This window comes from Oncorhynchus mykiss, chromosome 12 (assembly GCF_057628025.1).
Source record: "Oncorhynchus mykiss isolate SJ-2025 chromosome 12, ASM5762802v1, whole genome shotgun sequence".
Classification (NCBI taxonomy): Eukaryota; Metazoa; Chordata; class Actinopteri; order Salmoniformes; family Salmonidae; genus Oncorhynchus; species Oncorhynchus mykiss.
In genome coordinates, this window is record NC_143033.1 from 44277091 (window position 1) to 44301689 (window position 24599).

Sequence of the window (24599 nt, forward strand, 5' to 3'; positions counted from 1 at the left end):
AATAAATCATTCTCTCTACTATTATTCTGACATTTCACATTCTGAAAAATAAACTGGTGATCCTAACTGAGCTAAGATGCAATTTTTACCCAGGTTTAAATTCAGGAATTCTGAAAAACTGAGTTTAAATGTATTTGGCTAAGGTGTATGTAAACTTCCGACTTGCAACGGGTTTAATGCTAATATTTTAAAATCTGCATCAAACAATTTGAAGTTTTGAGGATAAAAGGCTGTGCGTTAAGATGTAGTGCACAAAAAATTATCTTTGCCGTAAAATATATTTACATTCACATTGTACCGAATATTAAATTGAGTTTCCAACGCATTTTTAACTCTATTCATTGTTTTGTCACAGAAACTTTTGCAGTATAAAGCAAATGTGCCCACTCAGGTCTGGGCATATGCGCTCTAGCCAACAGCTCGTAGATACAGTGCGGGTAGGCTATCTACATTATGAGATTATTATGGATAAGAGCAATATTTTTTGTATTTGTCAAACGATTCCAAGCATCAATCATCATGTCACCAGAATAAGACCTGCCCTTTCTCGCATAATTAATTTTACCGACAGAAAAAGGTCCCACCATGTCATACGAACTAATTGTCTGTCTGCCTTTATAATCTTGTACCGGTATTTCATGTTTCCATCAGCCCAGTCGTGACTTTTTTTCATGCTTTCAGGTAATTCATCCACATGAATTGGCTAGATGGAAACGTGGTTTGTGTCATCATCTCACAACTTCCAAACACTACTCTCAGTCTCCAGTGCCTCAAAAGCCTCCTAATGACACTCTCGCAGACTGCCAATGACGAAGCATTTGCCAAGAGATTTCCAGCACAATCAGTGATAGCACTAATTGAAATATCGGCCCTATCCCATTCCCTGTAACCAAATGGACCAGCGCTGGGCAGGCTCCCAGCAACCACAGACATATAGGGATTAACTGCACTGACCATGTGCTAGAAAACGGCTAATTCTGCCATTTGGTCCACGATAACGCTCACCTCTTCAGTCCCGCTTCACTAGGACAGATCCAAATGCAAAAAAGGCACTTTTAGGGATGTTCGGCTGACAGAGAAAAGTATTGAGTGAAGACGCCCAACTGCTCATCTCCCCCCTTTCATCTATACTGAATGACCTGAACAGATTACAACAATGGCTCAATATAGGCATCCACCATATTGCTTTGACCTATTCTCTGTGATGGTTGCTGATAACGGGCCTCTGTATGCCTATGTAGATACTCCATTAAAAATTAGCCGTTTCTAGCTACAATAGTCATTTACAACATTAACAATGGCTACACTGTATTTCTGAACAATTTGATGTTATTTTAATGGACAACAAATGTGATTTTCTTTAAAAACAACAAGGACATTTCTAAGTGACCCCACAATGTTGAACGATAGGGTATTTGTTGACTGAATATAAGCAAGTGGTGTCTACTAAATAACCAAGTTTATGGCGCAGTCATATAGCGTCGGCACCTACATAAAGCTGAGTGATTCACGTATTCATGGCTTTTGATCAAAATAAAGAAGTGCCAACATTCTTTCTGATAGTCTTTAATAAAGCAATGTTTTGGTTATCCTGACCTGGACAACATGTATTATAGTCTCTAAAAAGAAAAATATTACCACCGTCTCTTGCGCATGTCATTTTCCATATGGATCCATACCGAATTATTATGGGAATAAATATCACTGAATGACAGAAATATTGGAACAAAGTAGGTTAATGAAGGTAAACAAATTGTTGCTTACAGGAAAGTACTCTTTCACAATTAATGGAAAAGGCAAGTGGAATGGGGGAAAAGACAGAATTCAGAGGCCAAGACAGAGGTGCTTTGAGACGAGCATGGGGACAGGTCTTGATAAATCAACAAGATTTTTTTTATTTTCACTGAATCTCTGTTTGTGTATTGGTAAGACTACAATTAGGGTGTGGAAGTGTTAGGATTATTTTGCTCGTACTGTAGCCTACTTCCGACCGGTCACATTGTACAGCGCCATTATGGCTATTAGCAGGACAATAGACTCTTGCCAACACCTCTTTGTATTTTGATACTTTGTGCAAGGCAATTGATCAGCATTAAAAACTTTGTGGATGGGGCCTCAATCGCTCACTTTTGGTTATTTGAAAACAAAATATTCTCAAAAATATCGTTATTCTTTAACAAGGAAAATTAAAATGAGATCGTGAACTCTGCAATCAACGTTTCCAGTCTGAGAGTGAGAATGATAAATGATTGTATTTAATACATTTGTTCAATACATCGGAATACAAAATAAGCCAACCATCCACCCATTATGACCCGGAGCTGTGAGGATCACCAAAATTAAAGATATTTTGTTTTTAGTGCATTTTTCATAAAAAAAATATTATATTGCCTATCAATGTGTAGGCATACTGTGTAATACAATCGCTAATTGTGTACTAAAAATCGTGAATGCGTTTTTGGAGAGCACACAACCATGCCAACAACCATCCGTGGAGATCAGTGTACAAAGGGCTGGACATCGGGCCGCACTGAAAAAAATGCATGGTTCGACAGAATACCAACGAGGATGGATCCGGAGAAAAATGTGGCTTCTTCATCAACATCTTTATGCTTTCTTAAATAAAATAATGAAACAAATACTCTCGCCAGCTTTGATCCATGCCTGGGCCTGCAGGACACAAATGTCTTTGTTTGTCAGACGAATCATTGGGTCGTAACTACAGAACAGTAGAAAACAAGAGAACACACAAGGTTAATGTCCTGAAAAATATATATATATATATACAGTGCCTTGCGAAAGTATTCGGCCCCCTTGAACTTTGCGACCTTTTGCCACATTTCAGGCTTCAAACATAAAGATATAAAACTGTATTTTTTTGTGAAGAATCAACAACAAGTGGGACACAATCATGAAGTGGAAGGACATTTATTGGATATTTCAAACTTTTTTAACAAATCAAAAACTGAAAAATTGGGCGTGCAAAATTATTCAGCCCCTTTACTTTCAGTGCAGCAAACTCTCCAGAAGTTCAGTGAGGATCTCTGAATGATCCAATGTTGACCTAAATGACTAATGATGATAAATACAATCCACCTGTGTGTAATCAAGTCTCCGTATAAATGCACCTGCACTGTGATAGTCTCAGAGGTCCGTCAAAAGCGCAGAGAGCATCATGAAGAACAAGGAACACACCAGGGAGGTCCGAGATACTGTTGTGAAGAAGTTTAAAGCCGGATTTGGATACAAAAAGATTTCCCAAGCTTTAAACATCCCAAGGAGCACTGTGCAAGCGATAATATTGAAATGGAAGGAGTATCAGACCACTGCAAATCTACCAAGACCTGGCCGTCCCTCTAAACTTTCAGCTCATACAAGGAGAAGAGTGATCAGAGATGCAGCCAAGAGGCCCATGATCACTCTGGATGAACTGCAGAGATCTACAGCTGAGGTGGGAGACTCTGTCCATAGGACAACAATCAGTCGTATATTGCACAAATCTGGCCTTTATGGAAGAGTGGCAAGAAGAAAGCCATTTCTTAAAGATATCCATAAAAAGTGTCGTTTAAAGTTTGCCACAAGCCACCTGGGAGACACACCAAACATGTTGAAGCAGGTGCTCTGGTCAGATGAAACCAAAATTGAACTTTTTGGCAACAATGCAAAACGTTATGTTTGGCGTAAAAGCAACACAGCTGAACACACCATCCCCACTGTCAAACATGGTGGTGGCAGCATCATGGTTTGGGCCTGCTTTTCTTCAGCAGGGACAGGGAAGATGGTTAAAATTGATGGGAAGATGGATGGAGCCAAATACAGGACCATTCTGGAAGAAAACCTGATGGAGTCTGCAAAAGACCTGAGACTGGGACGGAGATTTGTCTTCCAACAAGACAATGATCCAAAACATAAAGCAAAATCTACAATGGAATGGTTCAAAAATAAACATATCCAGGTGTTAGAATGGCCAAGTCAAAGTCCAGACCTGAATCCAATCGAGAATCTGTGGAAAGAACTGAAAACTGCTGTTCACAAATGCTCTCCATCCAACCTCACTGAGCTCGAGCTGTTTTGCAAGGAGGAATGAGAAAAAATGTCAGTCTCTCGATGTGCAAAACTGATAGAGACATACCCCAAGCGACTTACAGCTGCAATCGCAGCAAAAGGTGGCGCTACAAAGTTTTAACTTAAGGGGGCTGAATAATTTTGCACGCCCAATTTCTCAGTTTTTGATTTGTTAAAAAAGTTTGAAATATCCAATAAATGTCATTCCACTTCATGATTGTGTCCCACTTGTTGTTGATTCTTCACAAAAAATACAGTTTTATATCTTTATGTTTGAAGCCTGAAATGTGGCAAAAGGTCGCAAAGTTCAAGGGGGCCGAATACTTTCGCAAGGCACTGTATATATAGGTCATATTGGTTATGGCCCCCGAGTGGCGCAGTGGTCTAAGGCTCTGCATCTCAGTGCAAGAGGCATCACTATAGTCCCTGCTTTGAATCCAGGCTGTATCACATCCAGCTGTGATTGGGAGTCCATAGGTCGGCACACAATTGGCCCAGCGTCATCTGGGTTTGCCGGGGTAGGCCGTCATTGTAAATAAGAATTTGTTCTTAACTGACTTGCCTAGTTACATTTTTTAAATGTTGCAATTTTGTAATGTGTTTGGTAAATTGTTTTGTAAATATTAATTCACATTTGTGGTGCAACTAAATAAACAATGAAAAAATACACTTTTTGTTTCTACTTGATCAGAACAAGCTGTAACTGAACTGTAGTATAATACTTACTAAAACTGTTGTTATATTAAGGTTTTATCCTAAGAGAAATGAAAATGACCTAGATGCCATGTACAGTATTACAGTCTAAAAGGAAAAATATTACCACTGTTTATTTTTATTTACAGTAGTGATGGACAGATGGAGGCATTTAAAAACAGGTTTTCACAAGTGCACTGTAGTACTGTAGCAGGTATAGCCCATCATGCAAACAATGTTTCCTATTAGCAGGACAATAGACTCTTCATAGCCCGGCTACTGTAGGTGTGTAAATCTCACAATTTGGTTTGAGTCATTGTCTGCATTTGGAGGAGAACAAAAAAACATTTAGCCTAACAGGTAACATTAGGTACAATACTAGAAATATACATGTAAATAGGCCTAAACATAACCAAATATTGCTAGAATCCCACCTTGAAAGAAACAATGTGGTCCCAGAAATACCTCTCTGACATAAGGTCCAGCATATCACTTGATGATTTCTTCCTCAAAGAAATCTCGAGCCATGATACCTGAAAAAGGAGGCAACAGTGAATTGCAGTCCGTGAGGTGTAGGCTACAATATTTTATGTACATTTTGCTTTGTAAATAGCTAAACTTACTATAAAAAAATCTACTATGGGCCTGGTCCCTGGCAAAAAACTCAGCATGCTTGATCTTCTTCCTTTTTTCTGTAGCAATTTTGATGGCCTTTGCAGAGCACATCTTCATCCATTAGCGAGTTGATTGCTTGAATAGTCTTGCTGGAAATGGAATACAACGTAACAACGTGCAGCATACAGTAAATACCAGCAGTCGATTTATTTAAGCATTTTTTTTTCACTATTAGGCCTACTTTACAGTATTGTAGTCTACTGTACCTGTTCATTTTCCCAGGCCTTTGCGTTCGGCGTAACACAAGCATCTGATTAGAGTGTTTACGAATAGCACTGTCCAAGACCAAAATCCCCAAGTCTACCAGTATTTTTGAAATGTCTCCAGTAGATTTCCCATTCCTCATGAAAGCCCTAGTCTGCTCACTTAAAACCTCTTTGGGATAGGCGGGACGCAAATGTCTCAACTGGCCAATTGCCAGGGAAAATGCAGAGCGCCAGATTCAAATAAAATACTATAAAATTCAAACTTTCATTAAATCACACATGTAAGATACTCAATTAAAGCTACACTTGTTGTGAATCCAGCCAACATGTCAGATTTTAAAAATACTTTTCGGCGAAAGCACAAGAAGCTATTATCTGATGATAGCACCAGCTACAAAGGGGTTAGCATATTTCAACCCTGCAGGCGCTACACAAAACGCTGTAATAAAATATGCATTACCTTTGACGAGCTTCTTTTGTTGGTACTCCAATATGTCCCATAAACATCACAATTGGTCCTTTTGTTCAATTAATTCCGTCCATATATATCCAAAATGTCCATTTATAAAGCACGTTTGATCCAGAAAAAAACAGCTTACAAAAAACGCAACGTCACTACAAAATATTTCAAAAGTTGCCTATGAACTTTGCCAAAATATTTCGAACTACTTTTGTAATACAACTTTAGGTATTTTTAAACATTAAATGAATAGAGATCCTGGTCATCCTGGTGCTACAGTATGTTGTTACAGCATAATCAAAGTGAGGACAATCGGCGATCTGCTGCATACTTATGGCCTATTGTAACCTGAAAGTCACACCTTTCCAGTACTCCTCACCCCACCCCAAACTCCCCCTTCAACATCCGAAAGAGAAACATTATCTGTGGGCAGAGATACGGGTGACAGCTGATGCATTGTCCTGAGCCAGGCGGTATTAGCGGAGAGTCACTCGTCATTGGCAGAGAGTCAGGCGGAGAATGATGTGTTGAAGAGGGCGAGGAACAATCGCCATTACAGGATATTAGCAGGACAATAGACTCTTTCCAAGAAGGGGGGTAGGGGGAGAATTTATATCGTCAAATGTATTTCTTAGCTAGGTTGGCCGTGATTGTCCCTTAGGGCAGCGCACAATTTTTCCTCAGGTTTTCACCTGCAATATCAGTTCTGTTATACTCACAGACAATATTTTGACAGTTTTGGAAACTTTAGAGTGTTTTCTATCCTAACAATTATATGCATACTCTACTTTCTGGGCCTGAGAAATAGGCAGTTTCAAATGGGTACGTTTTTTAGCCAAAAATGAAAATCCTACCCCCTACACTCAAGAAGTTAATCAATCCCATATACTATGTTCTTACAAAAAAGGTTTTAAATTCTCTTGTACCACCAATATTGAAGACTATCAAATGCTTCTCAAAGATTCCCTCTGGTGGTCAAACTAGCACTAACTAGCATGGCAACAATGGCTGAGAATTAAATAACGTGCCATAGGATTCTGCGGCAGTATGACACCTTTTACAGGAAGAACCACTGTATGTACAGTACATATAGGTAGTGGTAAAGTGAATAGGCAACAGGATAGATAAGAGACCGTATGTGGTGAGTGTGAAAGCATGTGTGTGTGAGTGTGTGTCGTCAGTATGCATGTGTGCACATGTTATGTGTGTGTGGGTATATGTAGTGTGTGTGTGTGTGTGTGTGTGTGTGTATTGGGGTGTCAGTGTAAGTATGTGTGGGTAGAGTCCAGCGTGTGTGCATAGAGTCAGTGCAAGAGAGTTGGGGCAAAAAAGGGTCAATGCAGGTAGCCCGGGTAGCCATTTGATTAGTTATTCAGCAGTCTTATTTAGCAGTCTTATGGCTTGGGGATAGAAGCTGTTCAGGGTACTGTTGGTTCCAGACTTGGTGCACTGGTACCGCTTGCCGTGTAGTAGCAGAGAGAACAGTCTATGGCTTGGGTGGCTGGAGAAAGAAAGAAATGTGGGGCCTTCCCCTGTCACCACCTGGAGTAGAGGTCCTGGATGGCAGGACTACATTGAGCATTCCTTTGACATGACAACCCATGAATGGCCTGCTCTGAAGTCGTCCCCTGCACGGATTATTAATCAGTCTTCCTGCTTTACTAAACATACCACACGCCAAGTGACCACACCACTGAACTTGACAATGTTTGTTAGCAACTACTGTAGGGCTGGGTATTGCCAGGGACCTCACAATACAATATTATCACGATACTTAGGTGCCGATAAGATATGTGTTGCGATTCGACTCTGTGATTTTATTGTGATTTGATGTTCCAAACAGTTACAGCCAACTAGCGCAAGATAATATTGCGACATTATCAAAACAATACGATATTAAAATTGTTAAAAAATAATATTCCGATATGTAACTGTATCGATTTTTTCCCCCGTCACTATTAGCAGCCTGAAATGTGTGATTCAAAGTATTGTCGCCAGCTACTTGGTCCATGGTCACGTTGTTTCGCTATGTTTGTTTGTCTCAATCTGATATTTGCCATAACATACAGTTGCCAACATAACGTTTCAGTTATTTATTGTATTCGAGTTCTTTCCTACATGTACAGTGGGGCAAAAAAGTATTTAGTCAGCCACCAATTGTGCAAGTTCTCCCACTTAAAAAGATGAGAGACGCCTGTAATTTTCATCATAGGTACACTTCAACTATGACAGAAAATGAGGGGAAAAAATCCATAAAATCACATTATAGGATTTTTAGTGAATTTATCAGCAAATGATGTTGGAAAATAAATATTTGGTCAATAACAAAAGTTTATCTCAACACTTTGTTATATACCCTTTGTTGGCAATGACAGAGGTCAAATGTTTTCTGTAAGTCTTCACAAGGTTTTCACACATTGTTGCTGGTATTTTGGCCCATTCCTCCAGGCAGATCTCCTCTAGAGCAATGATAATTTGGGGCTGTTGCTGGGCAACACAGCCTTTCAACTCCCTCCAAAGATTTTCTATGGGGTTGAGATCTGGAAACTGGCTAGGCCACTCCAGGACCTTGAAATGCTTCTTACGAAGCCACTCCTTCATTGCCCAGGCAGTGTGTTTGGGATCATTGTCATGTTGAAAGACCCAGCCACGTTTCATCTTCAATGCCCTTGCCCACTCAAAATCTCACGATACATGGCCCCATTCATTCTTTCCTTTACACAGATCAGTCATCCTGGTCCCTTTGCAGAAAAACAGCCCCAAAGCATGATGTTTCCACCCCCCATGCTTCACAGTAGGTGTTCTTTGGATGCAACTCAGCATTCTTTGTCCTCCAAACACGACAAGTTTTTAACAAAAATATCTATTTTGGTTTAATCTGACCATATGACATTCTCCCAATCTTCTTCTGGATCATCCAAATGCTCTCTAGCAAACTTCAGACGGGCCTGGACATGTACTGGCTTAAGCAGGGGACACGTCTGGCACTGCAGGATTTGAGTCCCTGGCGGCGTAGTGTGTTACTGATGGTAGGCTTTGTTACTTTGGTCCCAGCTCTCTGCAGGTCATTCACTAGGACCCCCCGTGTGGTTCTGGGATTTTTGCTCACCGTTCTTGTGATCATTTTGACCCCACAGGGTGAGATCTTGCGTGAAGCCCCAGATCGAGGGAGATTATCAGTGGTCTTGTATGTCTTCCATTTTCTAATAACTGCTCCCACAGTTGATTTATTCAAACCAAGCTGCTTACCTATTGCAGATTCAGGTGCCATTAATACAGGTAACGAGTGGAGGACAGAGGAGCCTCTTAAAGAAGGAGTTACAGGTCTGTGAGAGCCAGAAATCTTGCTTGTTTGTAGGTGACCAAATACTTATTTTCCAAATAGCATTGACCAGATAAACAACATTTTTTCCAAAAGTTTACCAAGGGCTGATTGGTCAGCTATTTGAGCCAGTAAAGGGGGCTTTACTATTCTTAGGTAGGGGAATGACTTTTACTTCCCTCCAGGCCTGAGGGCACACACTTTCTAGTAGGCTTAAATTTAAGATATAGCAAATAGGAGTGGCAATATCGTCCACTATTATCCTCAGTCCTTTTCGATCCAAGTTGTCAGACCCCGGTGGCTTGTCATTGTTGTTAGACAACAATATTTTTTCACCTCTTCCACACTCACTTTACGGAATTCAAAAGTACAATGCTTGTCTTTCATAACTTGGTCCGATATACTTGGATGTGTATTGTCAGCTTTTGTTGCTGGCATGTCATGCCTAAGTTAGCTAATGTTGCCAATGATTCATCTGATTCAATGAATGATGGAGTTTGCTTTTCTGCCCAAGATTTTATTTAAAGTGCTCCAAAGCTTTTTACTATCATTCTTTATATCCTTTATTATTGTTTCAAAAAATTATTTATTGTTCTTTTTATTAGGTTTAGTCACATGCTTTCTCAATTTGCAGTACGTTTGCCAATCAAATGTGCTGCCAGATTTATTTGCACTACCTTTTGCCTCATCCCTTTCAACCATACAATTATTCAATTCCTCATCAATCCAAGAGGTATAAACAGTTTTTACAGTCATTTTCAAATAAAATAAAATAAAAATTGTCACGTGCCAAATACAAAAGGTGAAATGCTAACTTACGAGACCCTAACCAACAAAGCAGTTAAAAAAAGAATAAGAAATACAAGTAACAAGTAATTAGAGCAGCAGTAAAATAACAATAGTAACACTATATACAGGGGGGTACCAGTAAAGAGTCCATGTGCAAGAGCACCAGTTAGTTGAGGTTATTGAGGTAATATGTACATGTAGGTAGCTTTATTCTGGCACCACACAGCCAGGTTTCTGACCTCCTCTCTATAGGCTGTCTTGTCATTGTCGGTGATCAAGCCTACCACTGTTGTGTCATTGGCAAACTTAATGATGGTGTTGGAGTCGTGCCTGACTGTGCAGTCATGAGTGAACAGGGAGTACAGGAGGAGACTGAGCACGCACCCCTGAGGAGCCCCTGTGTTGAGGATTAGCGTTGCGGATGTGTTGTTACCTAACCTTACTACCTGGGGGCAGCCCGTCAGGAAGTCCAGGATCCAGTTGCAGAGGGAGGTGTTTAGTCCCAGGGTCCTTAGCTTATTGATGAGCTTTGAAGGCATTATGGTGTTGAATGCTGAGCTGTAGTCAATGAATAGAATTCTCACATAGGTGTTCCTTTTGTCCTTGTGGGAAAGGGCAGTGTGGAGTGCAATAGAGATTGCATCATCTGTGGATCTATTACGGCGATATGCAAATTGCAGTGGGTCTAGGGTTTCTGGGATAATGGTGTTGATGTGAGCCAATACCAGCCTTTCAAAGCACCTCATTGCTAACGGCGTGAGTGCTACGAGTTGGTAGTCATTTAGGCAGGTTACCTTAGTGTTCCTGGGTACAGAGATTATGTTGGTCTGCTTAAAACATGTTGGTATTATAGACTTGGACAGGGAGAGGTTGAACATGTCAGTGACGACACACGTCCTGGTAATCCATCTGGCCCTGAAGCCTTGTGAATGTTAACCTATTTAAAGGTCTTACTCACATCGGCTGCGGAGAGCGTGATCACAGTCTTCCCAGAACAGCTGGTGCTCTCATGCATGTTTCAGTGTTATTTGCCTCGAAACGAGCATAGAAGTAGTTTAGCTCGTCTGGTAGGTTCGTGTCACTGGGCAGCTTTCGGCTGTGCTTCTCTTTGTCGTCTAATGGTTTGCAAGCACTGCCACATCTTACGAGCGTTAGAGCTGGTGTAGTACGATTCGATCTTAGTCCTGTTGTAATGATGTACGCTGAAAGTCGGGAAGCAAGTTCAGGGAGTGAATACATTTAATTATTAAATGAACAAAACAAGAAACACAAACAGCGCACCGACATAGAACAGGAGCAATGACAACTGGGGAAGAAACCAAAGGGAGTGACATATATAGGGCATGTATTCAAGGAGGTTATGGAGTACAGGTGAGTGTCATTATGCACCTAACGCTGGTGACAGGTGTGCACCCTAACGAGCGGCCTGATGACCTAGAGGCCGAAGAGGGAGCACACGTATTTACGCTTTGCCTGTTTGATGGTTCGTCGGAGGGCAATACAGGATTTCTTATAAGCTTCCGGGTTAGAGTCCCACTCCTTGAAAGCAGCAGCTCTAGCCTTTTCCTCAGTGCGGATGTTGCCTGTAATCCATAGTTTCTGGTTGGGGTATGTACTGTACGTACGGTCACTGTGGGGATGACATCATCAATGCAATTATTGATGAAACCAATGACTGATGTGGTGTACTCCTCAATGCCATCTGAGGAATCCCGGAACATATTCCAGTCTGTGCTAGCAAAACAGTGCTGTAGCTCAGCATCTGATTCATCTGACCACTTTATTATTGATCGAGTCACTGGTGTTTCCTGCTTTAATTTTTAGTTAGTTAAAATAGTTAGAATAGTTATGCATGCTCAAGTTTTCAGTTTTTTTGTCTTATTTCTTGTTTGTTTCACAATACAAAATATTTTGCTTCTTCAAAGTGGTAGGCATGTTGTGTAAATCAAATGATACAAACCTCCCAAAAATTAATTTTAATTCCAGTTTGTAAGGCAACAAAATAGTCAAAATTCCAAGGGGGTGAATACTTTCACAAGCCACTGTACTAGGGTTAGTTACAAACAGCACAGGAATGAAATCAACATGCATTGATCACATCTTTACTAATGCTGCAGAAAGTTGCTTTAATGCAGTATCCAAATCCATAGGATGTAGTGATCACAATATAGTAGCTACTACAATATAGTAGCCATTCACCCTCTTGCTGCAGTTGTAGCTCTTCTTGATCAGCACCACGTCAGGAATATGACTAGGGTTCATCTTTTTCAGAAACTTGTCAGTAACATTGGGATTGGCAAAGTCATGTTGAGCAGGTGACTCAGGTGGTTGCGACAGTGGTACTGCTGAACCGTGTCCATCTCTGAGGTCTTCTGCACTCACAACTCAGCTAGGCTGTGCTTACTGGACTTTATGCCTTCTCCCTCTCCAGCTTCTGGTTCCTGATGACGTCAGTACCCATGACAATAAACTCTCCAGTTTCCGTGGGCTATCGAGGTTGTTGAATGGGTTGCGCCAGTATGTCCACCTCATCAATCTGCAGGGTGTTGGGGTCGACGGGGTAGATAGTGCTGGTGACTCAGGCACACACACATGGCCCATGTTCCCCAGGCTCTGAGCCAGACTATAACTTGATTGGAGCTATAACTTGATTGGAGTCCACATGTGGTAAATTACAATTGAAGGACAACCATTTCTGTAGCACTCCACCAATCAGGCCTTTATGGTAGAGTGGCCAGATGGAAGCCACTCCTCAGTAAACGGCACATGACAGCCTGCTTGGAATTTGCCAAAATGCACCTAAAGGACTCTGACCATGAGAAACAAGATTATCTGGTCTGATGAAACCAAGATTGAACTCTTTGGCCTGAATGCCAAGCGTCACATCTGGAGGAAATCAGGCACCATCCCTACCGTGAAGCATGGTGCTGGCAGCATCATGGTGTGGAGATGTTTTACAGCGGCAGGGACTGGGAGACCTGTCAGGATCGAGGTAATGATGAATGGAGCAAAGTACAGAGTGATCCTTGATGAGAATCTGTTATGTAGCGCTCAGGACTTCAGACTGGAGCGAAGGTTCACCTTCCAACAGGACAACAACCCTAAGCACACAGCCAAGACAACGCAGGAGTGGCTTCAGGACAAGTCTCTGAATGTCCTTGAGTGAACCAGCCAGAGCCCCGACTTGAACTCGATCGAACATCCCTGGAGAGACCTGACAATAGCTGTGCAGCGACCCTCCCCATTCAATCTGACAGAGTTTGAGAGGATCTGCAGAGAAGAATGGGAGAAACTCCCCAAATACAGGTGTGCCAAGGTTGTAGCGTCATACCCAAGAAGACTCAAGGCTGTAATCGCTGCCAACGGTGCTTCAGCAAAGTCTGAATACTTACACTACCGTTCAAAAGTTTGGGGTCATTTAGACATTTCCTTGTTTTTGAAAGAAAAGCAAATTTTTTGTGCATTAAAATAACAAAATTGATTAGAAATACAGTGTAGACATTGTTAATGTTGTAAATGACTATTGTAGCTGGAAACGGCAGATTTTTTTATGGAATATCTACAAAGCTGTACAGGGGCCCCTTATCAGCAACCATCACTCCTGTGTTCCAATGGCATGTTGTGTTAGCTAATCCAAGTTTATAATTTTAAAAGGCGAATTGATCATTAGAAAACCCTTTTGCAATTATGTTAGCACAGCTGAAAACTGTTGTGATGATTACAGAAGCAATAAAACTGATCTTCTTAGACTGGTTGAGTATCTGGAGCATCAGTATTTGTGGGTTCGATTATAGGCTCAAAATGTCCAGAAACAAAGAACTTTCTTCTGAAACTCATCAGTCTATTCCTGTTCTGAGAAATGAAGGCTATTCCATTCAAGAAATTGCCAAGAAACTGAAGATCTCGTACAATGCTGTGTACTACTCCCTTCACAGAACAGCGCAAACAGGCTCTAACTAGAATAGAAAGAGGAGTGGGAGGCCCTGGTGCACAACTGAGCAAGAGGACAAGTACATTGGAGTGTCTCGTTTGAGAAACAGACGCCTCACAAGTCCTCAACTGGCAGCTTCATTAAATAGTACCTGCAAAACACCAGTCCCAATGTCAACAGTTTAGAGGCGACTCCGGGATGGGATGGTTTTGGAAATAATTGTTGATCATTAAGTATGCCCAACTGTTCTCTGCGAAGCTCTCAAAGCATATGTGAGAGGTTGTATGATGTCTTACTCTCCCCCAAAGAAAAAGACCCATAACGAATTAGAAATACTAGAACAGAAAATTCACAACTTAGAAAGAAAACACAGTTAGATAGAAATGCTAGCACACTTCAACAGTTGATACTTTGAAGCTTTATAATACAATAAACACCTGATCTGCAGAGATTGCTGCCATAGGTTCAAAGCAACAATACGTTTAGCACGGTGTAAATTCACCTTTAATTTATTAGCAAATTAAAAAAGAGGAAGAGGAACATACCATCCATAGCATTTAAATCCCAGATTTGGATCCTTCTGAAATCAACTCAGTCTTTAATAAAACATTTTATCACAAACTGTGTCAATCCAAAAAACAGAAGTTCAAAGGAGGATATAGACAATTTCCTTAATAAGGCCATTTTACCAATAAGTGAACAAGAGAAAATGTATCTATCTATTCTATCTATTGATAGAAACCCCAGGTGAATTGTCAGAGGCCATCAATAATCTACATAATGGGAAATCTCCTGGTACTGATGGATTCACAGTGGAATTGTATAGACACTTTCATCCCCAATTACTAAAGCCTATGTTACTTATGCTCATAGCAGCTTGACAGAAAAATTTACTTCCCCAGTCACTATGTTTGGCTACAATCACCCTACTTTAAAAGACAGATAAGGATCCATTGTCATGTGGATCCTTCCATCCAGTATTCCTCTTGAATATGGATTACAAAATCATTGCTATGGTATTGGCTTTTAGTATAGAAACAGTAATACAAAAGTCAATTTACTCAGATCAAACAAGGTTTATACGGAAGAGGATGTCTTCAATCAACCTCAGCGGTTTTTCCATATGCAGTGGGGCCAAAAAAGTATTTAGTCAGCCACCAATTGTGCAAGTTCTCCCACTTAAAAAGATGAGAGTTAATTTTCATCATCGGTACACTTCAACTATGACAGACAAAATGAGAAAAAAAAAATCCAGAAAATCACATTGTAGGATTTTTTATCAATTATTTGCAAATTATGGTGGAAAAAAAAGTATTTCCTAATAATTGCTCCCACAGTTGATTTCTTCAAACCAAGTTGCTTACCTATTGCAGATTCAGTCTTCCCAGCCTGGTGCAGGTCTACAATTTTGTTTCTGGTGTCCTTTGACAGCTCTTTTGTCTTGGCAATAGTGGAGTTTGGAGTGTGACTGTTTGAGGTTGCGGACAGGTGTCTTTTATACTGATAACAAGTTCAAACAGGTGCCAATAATACAGGTAACGAGTGGAGGACAGAGGAGCCCCTTAAAGAAGAAGTTACAGGTCTGTGAGAGCCAGAAATCTTGCTTGTTTGTAGGTGACCAAATACTTATTTTCCACCATAATTCATATACTCGGAAGTGGTGGATGGTGTGCACGCCTCCTGAGTTTGACTACAATCCACTCCGAATACCTTGTCTCCGCCAGGGGTGTTTTGGAGCATCCTCTGGAATCATTTCAATTGCCCTGGGGGATATGAACTTTCCAATTTGGGAAAGTTGTATATCTGGTTGTAATGCTGGTTAGTTACTGGCGCTCTGTCACGCCCCTTAGTTATCTTTGTTTACTTTATTATTTTGGTTAGGTCAGGGTGTGACAAGGGTGGCTGGTTTAGTTTTTGTATTGTCTAGGTGTTTTTGTCCTGTCTAGGGTGTTGTATATCTATGGGGTTTTAATATGTCTAGGTATATGTAGGTCTATGGTGGCCTGAATTGGTTCCTAATCAGAGAAAGCTGTTTATCGTTGTCTCTGATTGGGGATCCTATTTAGGTTGCCATTTCCATTTAGGTTTTGTGGGTTATTGTTTATGTGTAGTTGCATGTCAGCACTCGGTTTAGCATAGCGGCACATTTGTTTTGTTAGTTTGTTAAGTGTCCTTCGTTTAATTAAAAGAAGAATGTATTCTTATCATGCTGCACCTTGGTCTCCTCATTATAACGACTGTGACACGCTCTGATATCCAAAACTTATTTCCCGCTGTGTGTAATAACACAAAACAAATTCTGGGCTAATAATGCAAGAAATAACACACACAAAAACGAAATACTGCAAAGTTGCTTAAGAGCTGGAAGCAGAGCTGCCATATCTGTCGGCGTCATCTTACCTGTCTTATCTTACAACTCAGAAATATTTTTGAATTACCAAAAGAAGATGATTTCCAAGTTATATCAAGGGTTGATTGAAACTCTACCTGATGGTTCAGAACCTATAAGGAAAAAATGGGATACAGATCTAAAGTAAGAAATTGAGGAGAATCATTGGTCACAGATACTATATTTGAAATGAACAATCTAGCTATATACCGTTAGATTTTGTATTCTGAACAAAAATATAAATGCAACAAGCAACAATTTCAAATATTTTACTGAGTTACAGTTCATATGAAGAAATTTGTCAATTGAAATAAATTCATTAGGCACTAATCTATGGATTTCACATGACTGAGAATACATATATTCATCTGTTGGTCACAGATATCTTTCAAAAATGGGCTTCACAATGGGCAACAGGATCTCGTCACAGTATTTTTGTGTATTCAAATTGCCATCAATAAAATGCAATTGTGTTCTTTGTCCGTAGCTTATGCCTGCCATACCATAACCCCACCGCCATCATGGGGCATGTTGACATCAGCAAACCACTCGCCCACAAGACGCCATGCACGGTTGAGAGGCCGATTGAAAGTACTGCCAAATTCTAAAATGAAAAAATGATGCTGGAGGTGGCTTATGGTAGAGAAATTAACATTACATTTTCTGGCAATAGCTTTGGTGGACATTCTTGCATTCAGCATGCCAATTGCACACACTCTCAAAATTTGAGACAGCTGTGGCTTTGGGGCGGCAGGGTAGCCTAGTGGTTAGAGCGTTGGACTAGTAACCGGAAGGTTGCAAGTTCAACCCCCCGAGCTGACAAGGTACAAATCTGTCATTCTGCCCCTGAACAGGCAGTTAACCCACTAGGCTGTCATTGAAAATAAGAATTTGTTCTAGGCTGACTTGCCTAATTAAATAAAGGTAAAATAAAATCAAAAATTGTGTTGTGTGACAAAACTGCACATTTTAGAGTGGCCTTTTATCATGGCCAGCTCAAGGTGTACATGTGTAATGATCATGCTGTTTGATCAGTTTCTTGATATGCCACACCTGTCAAATGGGGCAGCAGGTAGACTAGTGGTTAGAGCATTAGACTTGTAACCGAAAGGTTGCAAAATCGACTCCCCGAGCTGTCGTTCTGCCCCTGAACAAGGCCGTTCTAGGCCGTCATTGAAAATAAGAATTTGTTCTTAACTGACTTGCCTAGTTAAATAAATAAATAAATCAAATGGATAGAGTATCTTGGCGAAGGAGAAATGCTCACTAACAGGGATGTATATACATTTGTGCAATTTTTTTTTATCTAAATAAGCTTTTTGTGTGTATGGAACATTTCTGGGATTTTTTATTCAGCACATGAAACATGGGACCAATACTTTACATGTTGTGTTTAAGTTTTTGTTCAGTGTATATTATAAAGTTAAACACAACCCCAAAAGTTGGGAAACCATTTGTTGATCACCTTGGGGAATGTGTTGTACAGTGGGATTTTTGTCTTTGTTTTGTGTTGTTTGTGGGGCGCTGTGGAAAAACAATAACAAAAAATAATAGTCAAAAAAATAATAACAGTAATAATGTGGCGTAATGACAGTGCAGCATTTCTTTCTTTCAAGGAAGTGCAGCGCCAATTGCAATGAGGACGGGGCTAATTCAGCACATTGATAATCCTTCGAAGATATATTTAACGGCTTCTGAATGCAATTTGTGCACACGGTAAATTAATATGGATTTTATGTGAAGGGTTTATGTTAATGAATTAAATGTCTTTGGTTTGGAAAAGCTGCAAGAAGCAAATATTTTGAATCTTTTCGCATCATATTTCTTAGCTATTTACTGATAAAATATCGACATCCCATTTGAATAGTGAGTATACTTTTATGGCAGTCAATAGCATTGTCAATGTCATGCCAAAGGGTAGGCTTAAGCATTGTTGTCACGTTTTGACCTTTATTTCCTTTGTTTTGTCTTTATTTAGTATGGTCAGGGTGTGAGTTGGGGTGGGCAGTCTGTTGATTTTTCTATGTTGGTTTTTGTGTTCAGCCTAGTATGGTTCTCAATCAGAGGCAGGTGTCGTTAGTTAGTCATACTTAGGTAGCCTGGGTTTCACTGTTGGTTTGTGGGTGTTTGTTTCCGTGTGAGTGTTTGTCGCCACACTGTACTGTTTTGGTTTTGGTTTTCATCACATCGTTTATTGTTTTGTATTTCAGTGTTCAGTTCATTTTTAATAAATCGTCATGAACACTTACCATGCTGCATCTTGGTCCGATCCTTACTCCTCTTCGAACGAAGAGGAAATCTGCCGTTACAATTGTGAATATTTTTCCTGATAATTATCAGATTCTATATGTGACCAACCAGGGTTTGTCTCCTGCGTGCCACAAGACTGTGTTAGTCCCCTGAGCTAAAGCTTAAACATTCACTCGGGGAGCTAACACAAGTCAGGTCTCAGACAAGGTTGCTCATCATGCAATCGGGTTTACAGACCATCTCTGATGCATACCTGATGGTGTTTCAATAGACACATTTATATATGATTGGATTTAAATGACAAGGAAGTGTCTACAGAGCACAACACATCAACAAGTTACAATCAAGTATGAGTGTTGAAATACTGTGCTATAATACTGTAATGCTGCGATAAATTGTCCCAAACAACAGTGACAAATGTGCCACTATTATAACTATGACCTCTAAAAACATCTCACTTATAATTTGCGCCTTCAGGAAATGAGCAAGCCCTGTTGTTATTTTGATGAAACGGGCAAAGTGGCAATTTCACATCTGGGTAGTAACCGGTGTAAATTATTCACGATCCTCATCTGCACCTAATGCACCTAATTTGCTTAATAACATGTTGTGCTGGGAAGCACAGGGGAAGTGTCACTTTGGAAAAATGAGGGCGAACCCAATAAGATGGCACTTTCTTGCAACAAAATCGCACAACTTAAAGCAAAGGAAAATAATAGGTCATTTCTGGGGTTCTACAGTATAACGTCCTCACTTTTCAATGTGAATTGGTCATGTTCCTCTTTCTCGTCAAATTTTAAACATCACTTTTCAATACAGATTGGTCTGATTTGGCTGGTAATAGTGTTCCATCTGTGTGATATGCTCATTGATTAATTTTTCAAAAGCACTATAAGGTATTATGTGCATTGTGTACAAAGAGATGGGCACAGTGGGCATAGACTGACAGGGTGGCAGGTAGCCTATAGTGGATAAGAGCGTTGGAACAGTGGCTGAAAGGTCGCTGGTTCAAATCCCTTAGCCAACTATGTGAAAAATTGGTAGATGTGCCCTTGAGCAAGGCACTTAACCCTAAGTCGCTCTGGATAAAAGTGTCTGCTAAAATGTGCAAATGTAAACTTTTCACAGGGAGGCACTAAAACAGATTTTGCCAGGGGAGGGGATCTCTATTAAGTAACCTTGTTATAAGAAAAGGACACTCTACCCATCAGCAATGATCTTCATGTCTTTTCACATGGGAAGCTTAACGCCCTAACAATGCTCTCTCCCCCCCCCCCCCCGCACTCTCGGTTGGAAGTCGAACAACAGCTGTTGCTCCAAATTTCGATTTAACAACCAATAATTCTCGCCTTTGGCTGAGGCAGGCTGGTGGAGGGACTGGAGGACACAATAGACAGGACCTGCGAGGATCTTGGCCGGAGCGCCACAGGAATATGTGCTGCATCCTGGCAACGCTCGGCCAGATCTGCCTCAGAGCCACACAGAGAGGCTCAAGGGAGAGGAGGGAGGGGGTAGAGGGGAGGAAAACACAAGCCTGCTCAGCCTCCTAGACAACGAGGCACAGCCTTGCCACTTGTGCTCATCTAATGCACTCAATTCTCAACACACAGAGCCGAGTGCTTGGAGGGGGAAATTGTCATAGGGCTGTTTTCCACAAAGGACATCCCTGTCCTCTACACATTGTTGTGACTCTCTAATGTGCCATCATGAGAATGCCAAGGCAAGTGAGAATGGGATACATTAGGCAATGTAGGCTAGTGGATGAGTAGTTTGGTAATCTGCTTTTGTTTGTAAGTGGCATACCATATGTCACTTACACAAAAAAGCAGATTACCAAACTGCTCATCCACTAGCCTACATTGTCTAATGTATCCCATTCTCACTTGCCTTGGCATTCTCATGATAGCGCATAAGAAGACAGGTGATTAAATTAGATTTATGGAGTCTATAACATTTCCATTTTAGTCCATACTCTTATCCAGAGGGACTTGCAGGACCGATTAGGGTTAAGTGCCTTGCTCACGGGAATATCGACAGATTTTCTTTTACCTAGACGTCTTGGGGATTCGAACCAGCGTTCTTTCGGTTACTGGCCAAACACTCTCTAGGCTACCAACCGCCCCAGGTAAAAAGATTCTACTGTATTTACAAAAATATTAAAACATATGGACAATGTGAAGAAACAACTTGTTGGCTAATAGAAAAACATTCAGTGAAGCTGCCCACAACACTTAGGCCTACAGAGAAAACATTAGAAGCATGCCACATGTCACTAATAAAGTAGGCTAGGATACTCCCTTAATAGCAAATGTGAGCAAATGTAATAGCCTGTGAGGGCTAACACGGCTTAACTTCGATGGCCTGAACACGTTGTAGATGCGGATTAACCACTAATACTTAATGAACTTTACGCAAAGTCCTCCTGTCAGAGTGAGATTTACAATGCGTCAATAGGCGGTTAGAGTCACAAGGTGCATCAAGAGACACAGACGAATTGCTGCATCAAAGAAGCAATGATAGGGGACATATTCATAATGTAGCCTTAATTGGGTTTACAAGCGTTTGGAGCTATACTAGTGAGACAAACCTCGAAATTGATTGATAACTAAGGCCACCAATATCATGACAGTCAAGTCTCACACTAATCGCTTGGTCTACGATGCCACTTTTTTGGCATGTGATGTCAAATCTCGGATCCACGCAATATGTAAGGGGTCTACAATAGCCTATATAAAAAGCGCGCGCATCTCTAGAATAGGTGCGCGCTCACCTAATATATGCTACATGATAATGCAATAAGCTATAACACTAATGGCACCTTTCTCCAGCAAAATTAAAATAGCCTACCTTGTTGAAGCAGAAGAATGGTCATTCCTGTCAGCAAAACCCAGAACATAGGATTCTTCATGGTGATTTGACCGGTCGTTTATCTGTGTAGTAGTAGAAGATGGTGTTGTCGCTCAGATATATGCTACTACAAACGCAAATCCTGGGAAAAGTGAAGTGTACCAGACTAAGTCCCGGTCCCTCTGACTGTAAAGCAGCCACCAACACAAGCAGTACCAAGTCCCTCCTTCACTAATGTATTGGTCGTGATTTGTAAGAGGCTGCTTGGATAGGCTTCCAGTGGCTTACAAAGACGCTGCTGTCCAGGAGCCTCATTTATCAAAGGTGCGTGCGCACAAAAATACTCAAAATCTTGTGTGCGCCAGTTTTCCCGCAAAGGTTGGTATTTATCCGTTTTGAACTTGAAGGGAAGTGTGCATATCTCCACGCCAATCTCACACCATTCGTGCGCACAACTTCTAGAAGGTTTATCAGATGTATTGCAAGCAAAATGCTTATTGTTCGTTTGGGGAAAATGGGAGGTGTTTGATGGACAGGGAATTATAATAATTTTAGGCAAAAACATTAAAACGTAGGCGTAATGATTAAACAGATGCATTCGACATTGGTAGATCGCATAGCAGGATGTCGTCTAATATTTATTTTTCTTATATTACAGCCTATATGCCTAAATCATAATCATATTGCAGGACGTCTCTCCTTTGCTGACATAATTGGTTTAAATTATTCCGCATACACAACAAATTGATTAATTGGTCATTCAATACCCAAGCATGCTCTAAAGTAAATAGACGGGTAGCCTAGACAGTAGCCTATGTGACAATATGGGTAGGCTACAGAATTGCTGTGCGATATTAGGAGCGCGACATCATAGCCTAGTCTATTTCATTTCAGAGCCTATAGTATACTTACCAAGGCAGGAGATAGAAACACAATAATGTATAGATAAATAAAATATTGAACAACAATTCTTATTTTGCATATAAGTGTAGAGTGTAGCATTTACTTTAAATTGTTCTAAAGGACAATCAATCATGCAGAATGCGCGGCCAGTGTTTGGCACAATAAGGCAGCATGCATTATTTTGGGGGAAAAGTCACTGCCACATGCTTCCCACACCTCTACAGAAATGTGATCAAATTTGCTATTAGCTTTTTTTTTAGGAACTATCTCATAACTGATTCATAACCTGCAGTCCCCACGGATATATATCCGTAGAGTTGAATAAAGAAAAAACAATACATCAAAATCAATATATCTATAGGCTACATTGAGGTTTTTCTTTCATTATTTTTAGGCTATTTGGCATTAGTGTGTAAGCCTAAACTTTGGGGCCTAACTTTACGAGCCCCAAATAGCCCACATCCAAACGCTTTTGGAAAAAAGGCAGAAAAAATGTACGTAGTTACACTGAGGCAAAAAGGACAATGTCGGAGTTTCATTTAATAAGAGGAAAGCTGCGATACGGAGAGCTGAAAACAAAGAGAAAGAAGAGAGGCCCAGAAAAGTAATGTTTGAGAATGATTTGATGAAGTGGTAAAAGAGGATGATGATTGCATTGCCTATACCTGTGATGGTTGTGAGGTGCTATACAAATTCGACTGTCACAAGATGTGACTTCAAATAGGCATATGGCACGTCAAGGGAACTGTAGCCTCCTATTTAGATTGGTTAAATGGAAACTGATATCTGGACACTGACTCTATGTCTATAACCTATTGTATTTTCTCCCTGGTCCCTAATCGTATTTGCTCCAAGAAATAAACAGAGATGACAGAGAAAACATTACCGATGTCAACTAATTTGAAGCATTCATTCTATAACATTATTCTGGTGAGAAAATGTTTATTTAGCCTTCTGTGGCAACATTTAAAATGACAGAAGAGAAGCTGCATGTATTTAATTATAGACAAGTTGACTAACAAATAGCCTGCCAACATTTCTGAAATTATTAACAGAAACATATCGAAATTAGGCAAAAGAATATCCTGCACCCCTTGTCAAAAAAATCGTTCTGCTGTCTCTAACTGTAGCCTACAGTACAGCGCATTTTCTATATTTGTCGGTTAGGGTCGGGTGATGGCCTCAGATTTTCACTTCATCACATATATTTGGGCGGTTGCAGATCGGTTATTAGCAATTGCAGGTGCAGCTGACCCTTGCACCACTAGGGGAGACTGGGGATGGTAACACTTTTCACCTTTTTAGATCATTTATGGTAGTGTATTCAAAACTTGATACAAACAATCGACATATGTCCTTTACAAATTGGTGTGGTTATTATATATGTAAATCAAACTGTAAATGCATAGTGTTGTCTTAAATACAAGGAGTGAAGTGTTACAATTTACCCCATGGTCTGGCTTAGTTGTAACAGTGGGGTGAATTGTAAAATAAAGACAAAGTGCATAAATCATGATATTCAACTAATTATTGGAAGCCTTTATTGAGACCATGAGGGAATCATTGCCATGTTTAACATTTTGTTTGGCAGAAAAATAAAAATATATATATAAATAATAAAATGTAAACATTTTTACCCTCCACTAAATGGTCGTTCTCAACCAAACACCAACTAGGCTAAAATAAACACATGAAAGTTTGTGGTGTGTCTGTGTGTGTAACTGAATGTTGAACATGTTCACATTCAGTACCACAGTTGTGACAGTGGTAAGTTTTCCTCGTTGGAGGAATCGGAATGTTATGGTTCAATCTGCTTTGTTTTGGCTTTTTTTCTTGAGCAGGACATTTTTCGTTGTTGTTGTTCAGTGTGGTTTGTCTTGGCTTGCTTCTTTCCAAATGCTTTTTAAGGCAGGGCAATTTTTGTTGTTGTTGAGTGCTTAACTTTTGATGCACTTCTTCCAATGCGTGTTTGATAGGTTTATCCGCCAAAATCACAGTTGTTCACCTCTTCCAACCCCTTCTTGTAATTTTCCAAGGCCCTGCTTTTTGGAAGGGGCATACATCAACTG

General features: G+C 40.4%; 1 protein-coding gene across 4 annotated transcripts in view; it reads right to left on the reverse strand.

Annotated features, from left to right (window-relative positions):
- The window catches only part of LOC110538899 (opioid-binding protein/cell adhesion molecule), a 564414-nt gene extending 542304 nt beyond the window's left edge, over nt 1-22110 (reverse strand). For 3 of the 4 annotated variants that reach the window (XM_090192538.1, XM_090192537.1, XM_036937611.2), the window contains exon 1: nt 21628-22067. In XM_090192538.1, coding sequence (XP_090048664.1) covers nt 21628-21688 — 61 coding nt within the window. In that variant the 5' untranslated portion in view covers nt 21689-22067. Of the gene's footprint in view, nt 1-21627 lie in introns of all 4 variants that reach the window. The other variant, XM_090192536.1, reaches the window with a different exon arrangement.
- Nucleotides 22111-24599: the final 2489 nt, after the last annotated feature.